Source organism: Phragmites australis, chromosome 9 (assembly GCF_958298935.1).
Source record: "Phragmites australis chromosome 9, lpPhrAust1.1, whole genome shotgun sequence".
NCBI lineage: Eukaryota > Viridiplantae > Streptophyta > Magnoliopsida > Poales > Poaceae > Phragmites > Phragmites australis.
In genome coordinates, this window is record NC_084929.1 from 5,613,839 (window position 1) to 5,624,526 (window position 10,688).

The 10,688-nt window shown below is 42.5% G+C and overlaps 1 protein-coding gene across 1 annotated transcript; it reads right to left on the reverse strand.

Moving 5' to 3' along the window:
* Positions 1-6,731: 6,731 nt before the first annotated feature.
* On the reverse strand, positions 6,732-10,071 carry LOC133928536 (uncharacterized). The gene is made up of 6 exons (XM_062374924.1): positions 9,503-10,071; positions 9,286-9,399; positions 8,640-8,720; positions 7,724-7,896; positions 7,549-7,645; positions 6,732-7,211 (listed from the first exon to the last, which is right to left on the reverse strand). Exons 1-6 carry the CDS (start codon positions 9,800-9,802, stop codon positions 7,098-7,100), a joined length of 879 nt encoding a protein of 292 aa, XP_062230908.1. The 5' UTR covers positions 9,803-10,071; the 3' UTR covers positions 6,732-7,097.
* Positions 10,072-10,688: the final 617 nt, after the last annotated feature.

Here is a 10,688-nt window from a genome sequence, read left to right on the forward strand (position 1 = left end):
TGGGCAAGATTACTGTGTGGCGGCACGCGTTTGGGCGTAGAAAGGTGAGAGCTTGAGGCACAAGACTAGCGGCAAAAGGATGAAGAATAGCTATAATCCAGGTTCGTATGGATGAATAGCTTGGAACTTAACGTTTCTTTGGTAACTACCCCCGTTACTGCAGTGCTTCGTTCGGCGTGAAAGACATGATGATGGTGTTGTGTGAGTCTTTACATGCCCATCTGAGTGCATTAAATGCACCTATACCAAACGGTTCAAATTTTGGATATTTCTTTTTAACTCTATTCAGAGACTGGTGTCGAGGAGTCGAGTTTCAAGCCTTTCTTGAGGCTCGAATGCGGACAATGGCAGGGCGCTCGACCTAATTGTGTTTCCACTCGATACTAAGAATAGGACTTTCCTTGCTCAATTCTTTTGACTGCAAGGTTGATTCACCTTAATCAACCAAGCTTAGACTTGGAGGTACTCGAGTGGGTGCTTGTGGAAGCCCTCCTGCTGAGCATAGTTAGGGGACTACTGTTGAATATCTAACTATAGGGTGAAGTACACCGTATACGAACAGGGTACATCATACACATCCTTAACAACTCCGAATATTACGGACCCAAACCTGTGGGACCCGGTATACTTGGGGATTTCAAGAACCTATACTATGGAGGTCTCTATCAGGTTAACCAACTTGAGTACGACTAGTATCCAGGTGGGATTTGGCTACCTTGCCTTGGTTGATAAGATGAAGGAGTCCCTATCGACTACGGCTGGACCCAAGGCAGCGTCAGGACCCCTATATACGGCTGGACCACAATATACATCTTTGAAGTGTGTGATGTACAAGTGCTTCGATGGTTTGTCATGTTATGGCGGACTTCATACAAAATGTGTTTATGTTTTTTTTATGTGATTATGCTATAGCTATGTTACCATGCTATTACAGTACTTCTCCAAAGATAAGCAAAATTGTGAGTGGGATAGTGGAGGTTGGATCCAATCCCTTCAGATGGGGTAAAATGAACTAAAATCAACATCAACCCCTCCAATCTGTCAGGAATAGCAACTTGTATTCCCTAGAGGCCATATGCCAGTATATATACATGTACATGTGGCAATATGGAAAGAACCCCTTATAACATAGAACAGGTGCTGAGTTGTACTCTGTGCCTTCATGAAGAAATCAACCAACTGAAGCTTTGGAGAAATATACTAAAGAGCAATAACCTCATCTAGTACCTGTGTCCGTGTGTAAGAAGCATCAACACCAATATGTTTGGTGAGCTCATGTTTCACCAGATCTCGAGCAATATTGATAGCACATGTATTATCGGAGTAAAGATGAGTAGATGCAGGAGACAAAGCACCAAAATACTGAAGTAACCATCGTAACCAACTGAGCTCTATTGTCAATAACACCATGGCTCGCAACTTAGCCTCTGCACTGGAACAAGAAACTATGGTTTGCTTTTTAGTCTTCTAAGCAATGATAGAACCACCAAGGAAAACACCATAGGAAAAAAGAGATTGGAGATCAGAAGGATCACTAGCCTAAGTAGCATTAGAATAAGCATGAAGCTATAAAGAGTTGGAATGTGAAAGGAAGAGATGACGAGTGATAGCGCAAAACACACAAAAGTTGACTATAGTGGAGCTAAGTGGGAGCAGAAACGAACTGATTGAGAATGTGCACTTCATGAGAAATGTTGGGATGAGTGATACTAAGGTAAAGAAGACTTTCAACAAGATGACAGTAGCGGGTGGGATCCGCAAGAGGCTCACTATCAGTGGATCGAAGATGAAGATTAAGCTTAATGGGAGTCTCGACAGTGCGCTCATCGGTGAGAGAAGCACGATCAAAAAGATCATGAATATACTTCTCTTGGGACATAAAGAAACCCTCAGATGTAGAAGAAATCTCAATCCTAAGAAAGTAACAACGAGGACCCAGATCGGACATAAGAAACTGCTCATTGAGACGAGCCTTGATAAAGGCAATATATTGAGAATCATCTCGTATAATGATCATATCATCAACATACAAGAGAAGAAGAGTCCGCCCACAAGATGAAGTGTGAATAAAGAGCGCAAGATCATGAGCACTAGAAGAAAAACCAACATCAATAGTCACAGAAGAAAAGTGCTCAAACTAGACTCGATGGGCTTGCTTAAGGCCATAGAGAGAGCGACGGAGAAGACAAACTATGCCATCAGGAACAGAATACCCTGGCACTGGGTGCATGTAGACCTGCTCACACAGATCATCATTAAGAAAAACATTATTGACATCAAGCTAGGAGATAGACCACTAATGCTCAAAGACAACAAGAAGAGTGCGAACCGTGGTCATGTGGGCCATCAGTGTAAAAGCCCCATCATATTCACGACCATGCTCCTGCTGGAAACCACATGTGACAAGACGAGCCTTGTAGCGCTCAAGAGAACCATCAAAGTGGGTCTTAAACTTATAGACCCACTTGCATGTGATAGGAAAAACACGTGGGAAAGAGGGACTAGATCCCACATGATGATGCGCTCAATAGCAGCAAACTCGTTTGCCATCGCATGTTTTCATTCTTGATGAATAATAGCATCATGATAAGAAGATGGCTCGGCAGGAACAACACCAGCAAAGCCAAAATGATCAGAGGTCAAATCGAATGGCGATCACGAAGGGAATAGCAAGGAGAAGATAGAGGAACTGAATTACCGGAAGGAGAGACCTGGTTAGAAAGTGGCATAGTAGGATGTGAGACAGCATACGAACGACGAGTGTAGCAGAAAGAAAAAGGCTCAACAATGCCAGAAGGAGGAGGATTTGGTGAGTTGTGGGCCAAAGACGTGAGAGGCACCAAAGAAGGCAAAACAGGATAAGGCGCCAATAATGCCCAAGGAAAATAAGAAGAAACGGTGATGGTTATGGTAGGAAAAGTGAGAAAAGACAATGACTCAACCAAGGAAGCCGAAGAAGTGGAATGAGAGGTACGGGGATAGAAGGGACGAGACTCATCAAAAGTAATATACTGAGAAATATGCATCCGGCGAGCAACAGGGTCTCAACACGAATAACCCTTATGCTTAGCATTGTAGCCAAGAAAGGCTCACTCAATAGATTGAGCGGTTAGTTTGGTACATTCACGAGGGGCGAGAAGAATGTAACAAACACAACTAAAAAAAAGGAGAATACAAGAGTAGTTAGGAAGGCAGCCACATAAACGCTCAAAAGGAATCCCATCCTTGAGAGTAGAAGAGGGTTGGATGTTGACCAAGTGGGTAGCAATGGAGACCACCTTAGCCCAAAATGAGGTGGGATAGAAGAGGCAATCATAAGCCCATGAGATGTCTCAAGGAGATGACGATGCTTGCGCTTAGCAACACCATTCTGAGACAACGTACCCTGTTTAGCAAGAAAAGTATGAAGGTGTCTAGAAAGAAATTCACCAGTAGAATCAGCTCAAAAAATGGGAATGGGAGTGTCAAACTGAATGCGAATCATAGTTGCAAAGAGCTTATATATAGATAACACTTTGCTATAAAAATATATGAAATAAATCCAAGTGTAATGAGAGAAATCATTTATAGAGATAATATAGTAGCTATGACCCCCTTTCGAAATGAAGGGAGTCGGACCCTAAATATGATAGTGAACAAGATCAAAAGGACGCTAAGACATTGACTCACTATAAGGATAAAGAAGCTGAATTTATCAAGCTTAAAACCTTGACAATCTAAAGACACATGTCCTAAGACAAACCCTAGAAGACCACAACAAACTAATGAAAAGAGGACAACCGCAACCCACGGACATGACCAAGACGATGATGCCATTGTTGGAAGGAGCCAGTAGTCGAGGAAGCAGAAAGACCGGTGGTGGCAGCAAAAGGAAGACAAAACTAGTCTAGCTCCCATAGACACTGGGAATCATGGCGCCGAGGGCAAATAGCAACCAGAGCACCCATGCAACGATCCTGAATACAACAAGAGTCCGAATATAGAATTTATGCGACAACCATGATCAGTAAGCTGACCAGCGGACATGAACTCAATGTTGAATTGGGGAACAGGAGCAACATAAGGAACACTAAAGAAAGAAGTGCAAAGGGTGCTTCGACCAACAATAGAAACATAACTACCATCAGTGGTAACAACATGAAGAGGAGAAACAAGAAGATGAAGCGAAGATAGACTAAAAGAACTAGATATCATATGAAAAGATGTCCCTTAGTCAATAATCCAAGGTGAGGTACCATACTATGCAGAAGGTGATCTCTCAATGCCAGAAGATGGAGTGGCAGAACATGTCGGTGAGGAGGCAGAGGTAGCAGCAAGGCGGTGAAGCAGCGTCATAATCTCCTGTTGAGTGTTAGTCGAAGAGGTAGTCGAGGTAGAAGCACCAGAGGATCATCGAAGATCCTTCTTCTTCCAGAAGAAGTTTGCCTTAACAGGCCCTCTTTGATGCAATAGGTGTAGTGAGGATGAAGACTACCACCTGAGGAGGTCACAGAAGGCGAAGGAGTCACATGAGGAACAGACGGTGGTGTAGATGAAGACGTAGGCGTAGCAGGTGGGCAACCAATATTGAGGGAAGTGGCATCAAACTACAACCATGCAGACGAGTCTCCTCTGAGCGTAGATCCATAAGGGACTCCACAAGCATGACACGAGGATGACGTGCAAGCAGTTGAGCATGATGTTGCTCAAACTTGGGACAAAGACGAGTTAGAAACTCGTAAAGGCAACGAAAATCCCTTTTAGCACGCAAATCCAAATAGCGCTGACAGGAGCGGTAACTAGCAGAACAAAGAGAGTCCAATTGATGCCACATTTATGACATCTGAGTGTTGAATACATCAGCAATGGCATCACCCTACTGAAGAGACCACTCCTGATGAACAATAGACAAGTAGAGAGCATCCCCAGAAGGCTCATAGTTCTAACGAAGATGAGTCCACATTTGAAAATCAGGGCTCAACACTAGCAACCAGAATGGACACTGCACGAGTATCACCATCCATCCACTAAGAACGATCAAATAACCAATCTCTATACAACTCCAAGGCATCCTGATAGGTGGAGATAGCCTAGCGGTGGTGGCTTCGGTAGCTGCTTTGTTTCCTTTGTCAGCATAAGGCTACATAGGCTTCGTCGAAAGAACAGGGGAGGCGAACAAGGAATGTTGTTAGAGAGAACACCCCAAAGACAAAACCCAAACAGAGGAACGGAAACTGTGCCCGATGACATCATGAAGAAGTGACAAACAACAGCGAGAGCGCAAAGGAGTAGTGGCAGTCGACGATGAGAGCACAAAAGTAGCAGCGAGCAATAGCGAGACGATGGAGATGTAGCACGCGTAGTGATGAGCCCGGTGAACGATCGAGCAAACTATGTGATGGGGTGCTGTGGTGGACAAGATGTGACGTCTAGGTGGGTAGGGCAGGAGGGACGACAGTGGGGAGGACATGGACGATCGGAGGAGGGAGATCCAGCCGGAGGGAAGTTGGATCAAGCTAGGAAGAAGTCGACCGGTGAAGTGGAAGGAGAAAGCTAACGGAGAGAAAAAAAAAATAGCAGGTTGATTAGGGTTGGGACGAGTTGTTGCATCTCGAAGGGACACCTAACTTTGATACCATGTTAGGAATAGCAAATTGTAGTTTCTGGAGGTCATAGATCAGTATATATACATGTATACGTAGCAATATGAAAAAAACCCCTTATAATATAGGGATATTGCACAAAAGGCAATATATATCTAACATAATCCAGCTCAAATTTCTGGATTACAACCATGAAAGCAAGCCTTATTTGATGGCGTAAATAGTCTTTTAGGCCCACTTCAAAGTTAGAAAATGGTTTTTCAAGCCCACTTCAAAGTTAGAAGATGCTTGAATGGGGTAAAAACGGGCCGGATTTTTCTCGCCCGCCCGATCCAATTTATATGCTAATCAGATCTCGGATATCGGATTGAATCTCGGATAGTTGTATCGGATATCGAATTCGGATATAGGAAACCAGGTAGCATTCGGATATTGGATATTCGAGAATAAAATCGGATATATTCGAAGACTATCCGACAGCTATCAGAATATATCTTCTGGAGCTTGTAAATTTTTCATACGGAGTCGGATGTAGACGATCTTTATATGAAAATTATAGCTCTCAATGAGATCTACAAGTTTCTAGTTGATAATTTTTTCATTTGAAGTTATTAATACATTAAAATAATTAATAGAAACTTCAGCCAGCATATTAGTCACTCGTAACTTCTCCAATTTCGCTATAACATAACTCCTTCTATGGGAGTATATTGTTGATTTGCTTATTGGACTTGTAATGTAGTTGAGTTTTGGATACGTGAAATGGTCAAACAATCATAACATATCTGATATATATGGTTGTTGCTTTTACTCAATATCCAAATAAATATTCGTGACCGACATTATCTACAGCGGATTCGTCATATATTCGATCTGTATCCGTGACTAAAACTATATGTACCCGTACCTGTATTCAACATTATTCGTATCCGGCTCTAAATCCGAGGAGAAAATATAAGATAGAATATAGAATCAGCGATATTGATCCGTATCCAACCCGTTTTCACCCCCTATCCGTGATTGTGTCCAGTTTGAACGATAAAGATATCTCCGTGAGACTGTGATTAAGCAGTTCTGAAACTAGTATTCAAGTCCAAAGCATCATGCTTTTTGTAATTTTGGGGAACATATCGCTGTTAAAAATGTACATACAAAAGGCTATGTCATATCCAAAACATCATATATTCTTTGTACATGGAGTACATTAAAAAGCCATGATCACAATGGAATGGGAAAATGAGTGTATTACCCAATAACAAGCTCTACAGTTCTACGCTGTACATTAAAAAGAAGTGGTAGGATGTGGTGCTGTTGCGCTTCGCAGACAAAATTACATGGTCGATGTCAGATCTTGTTCCAGGACACTTGGATTCAGAAAAAATTGCAAACACAGCAGTTTCAGCCTAATACTCCACTCTTACTGCATCCCTAGCAGAATTACTTGTGTCCGTATGTCATGCTATTCCTTACAGGCGAGGATTTCTTGTTCAATTCTAGTTGCATACCCGATGGCACTCAGAGGAGAACATCATTGTCATCCCCAAGAATCGACAGAGAGAATGGTGCTATAGCGACATTGAACGTCGACGATCCAGCTTTGTCGATGTGCTTCATCTCAAAATCACCTTCCTGAAATTTGAAACAGAGTTAGGTACCACTGTCCAAATATGCAAGACAGTAAGATACAAAGATCCCAAACAGCCCATACATTGTAGGGAGTAACTAGTTTAAATTGATTACTCCTATTTGCTACTTCCAAAGCTCAAAACAGTCTATTCATGCATCACGACACTACCATGTATCCCTTTTCCAGATATAACAGAAATAGCAATCCTAAAAAATAAACAGGAACTATCTACAAACACCCTTTTTTCGGGGGTGGGGGTTGGGGGGCGGGGGTGGGGACAACATCTGGAATGTATATGTTGTTGAAAATTTCTGAAGAAAAGAACTTAAGTAATGATACCATTCTCCCATTTGGAGTGCTTAACGGGCATGCAGACGAGTACTCGAAACCAGTCCTTGGGAATATGACAGGTTGCTCTCCCACTACACCAACTCCCCTGACATGAAAAGGTAGTAAGTCTTATTGCATTTCCTTGTGATAATCAAAGTAATGTGATATCACAATGCACACTAACCAAATATTCTCTGTCCTTCCATTTCCATCAGTGACAATCCAGTGTCTTCTGAGAAGTTGAACAGGACGCTGGGAATTATTTGTGATTCTGATTCTATAAGCAAAAAAGAATTGCCCCTTCAAAGGCTGGCTCCGGTTTTCAATGTAGACACTCCTAACTTGAACTCTTATCCCCTAAAGTTTAACATTCCAACTAAATTAGGAAATTAAGCTGAACTCAATCAAGGGATATGACGTAATACTTTATCAAACGTAGTACTGCTATAAAGATCATGACAAAAGATTCGCTTTTATCATTTTTCAGTCAGTGATCCCAGGATCTTTATGTTCATTTTGCCTATCCTTTAACATCAGAACTTCCTTGCCATCTCAAGTTCTATATGTGAAATAGCATTGCAGAACTGGACCATTAGATGTCAAAAGTTCAAGCCACTAAAATGCAAGTTCCAGTCAAAGTAATCACACGATCCAATCATCTATTGCATAGCAACCAGACCACATTCAAATAATGGATATTTTAGTCTTTATTTGTACAAGGATGCTTGAACCTGCGAGGAAAAATGGGCAATGGACATGGCACAAGTAAAGGATGAGAGTTTGAAAATTGAGTGTCAAAACATATGAAGAGATAACTGATGCCCAAGGTGTGCAATTTTGACCAGGTCAGATGGAAAATAATTTCCTGGAGACATTGACCCATCTGAAAACTATTTGCTCATCACATGAGTTCCCAGTAGATACTTGGTAACATACCAAGCTGGGGACTTTTCAACAATCAAGATATTGTTAATATAAAACGATAGTACTTCCTAAAGAAAGTGTTTCCAAACAGTCAGACAATTTTCTACGATACCATAGTACTTTCCAAACTGAGAGGGAGGTATGAAAAACACAATAAACTAAAAATAAAAACTTACCAGAGTGGTGGCGTCACTAGAACATTTGAGGAGGCAGTGTGGAGCCAAAATCTTCAATTCATCTCTGTATTTAGCAGCATCCTGGGAAGCATGAATACAGGACAAAAAATTATAAACATGGTGGAGCACTAAGAGATGAAAAGAACAAACTTGTTGCAATGTTGTTCATGGAAATAATAAAAAAAAAGAGGGAAAGTCCACTACATGCTCACTGAAATGACGCAAAAGTCAAGTGGCACAAGTAGAGCATAGGCGGTAGTGGTACAATTGAAAGTTCAAAGTTCAAACCATGAGGCTGGAATAGAGGACACAAGGTACGAGCACATGTTTATTGGCCCTAAGACTCCTGCTGCATTTTTAGTACCATGAATGGGTGAAACGGAACCATACGTCCAACTAAAATGTTGAAAGTTCGGTCAGCTCATGAGCACATCATTCATCATCTTTATAAGGAGCACTACCTAACTGAGTCTTTGCCTCAGTCATTTACTATCAACAAGAATGGTTCGAGGTTGGAAACAATCCATCAATGCATATTCATCAATCATCATCCAACTTGCTAATGCTAATTCTTCTTTAGACATGTTGCGACTAAAAGTAGTAAAACTGGAATTGGTAGGAATAACGGTGAGCATCAGTACAATACCTCAAACCTCTCCTCCTCGATCGCCTTCTTCATCAACCGGCGGAGGCGCAGCACGGGCTCCTCTTCCTCAAACGACCTCAGGGAGTCCCTCAGCCTCGCGGCTTCCTTGTAATCCTGCAACCAATCCCAATTTGCGCTCAACGAACAGCCCCAAGTTGGATGGACGGGCTTGCTGCAAAAGTTTACATCTTGCGAAATGTTTGCCCTCAGTGCCCACCTCGAATTGGGCGGCCACGGCGAGCTGCTGCTTGAGCATGGCGTATTTCTGGCTCCTCATCAGGAGCGACGCCGCCGCCTTCTCCTCCTTCTCCCTCCGCGCGGCCTCCTCCCTCTCCTCGTCTCTCCCCGGCGGATTCGAGCTCGAGTTCGCATCCGACGCCGCCGCCGACGCCACCACCGCCCGACGCACAGCAGAGAGCCTACCAAGCGGCCACCTCGCGGTTCTTGGCTTCCGCCCCGCCCACGCCGCCGTCGGCGCCGGCGCAGGCGCCGGCGCCCTCAGGCCCGCCCACTGCATCCTCCTCTCCCACCAAGAAACCAAATCGAACTGATTCTCAAAAACGAAAGGAATCGAATTCAGGGGCAATCAGATCACTGCAACTTGTTGGAGGCTGGCGGGTGGCTGCCCAGGCTTCGCTTCCCTCCCCGCCGCTAAAATTAGCCGCTGTTCTTGCCCTCCATTTCTGTGGCTCCGTCGCTGGCCAAGAAACCCCGATGACAACCGCAAGGGGACGAGGGGGGAAAAAATCTTGGAGCCAACGCGTGCGAATTATCGGCTGGAGAATCAATTACCAGTCTGATTGGCACGCTTATGTCACGTTTTTTTCCTTTGCACAGCGCACGATAAAAAAAACTAAAAAAATTGGGTTCACCAATTTAAGATATCTCAGTATTTATTTATAAATTTATCAACATTTAACATATTCATTTAATTATACAGAAAACAGTAGTACTTTTATACATACACATAATTTTAGCATATAAACAACAGTGAAAGTAACAAAATTTGTTTCATATTTTTTACGTTTATATATTTTTCATTGCATTTTAGATTATTTCAGTCGACTTATCAATATAACTAATATTCCTTTTGATATTTTTTGAAATTTTCTGAAAATAAAATTATATTATATGACTAAATATACGTATATGTATACATATATGTATCTATACATATATATATCCGTATATCTATATATATATGGGACCCACTGCTATAGTAAATACAGTATCGGATCGTGAGAGGATTGGAAATCTTGGCGAGATAATATATGATATAGATTCGGTCGGATAAGACATGGAGCACGTCGGAGTCGGAGGCTCCGGGATGAAAGATCCCATCTTGTGGGGGTGGGCAGCCGCAAATAGTCCGCAAAACTCTGAATCGGAGCCATCCATTGCCT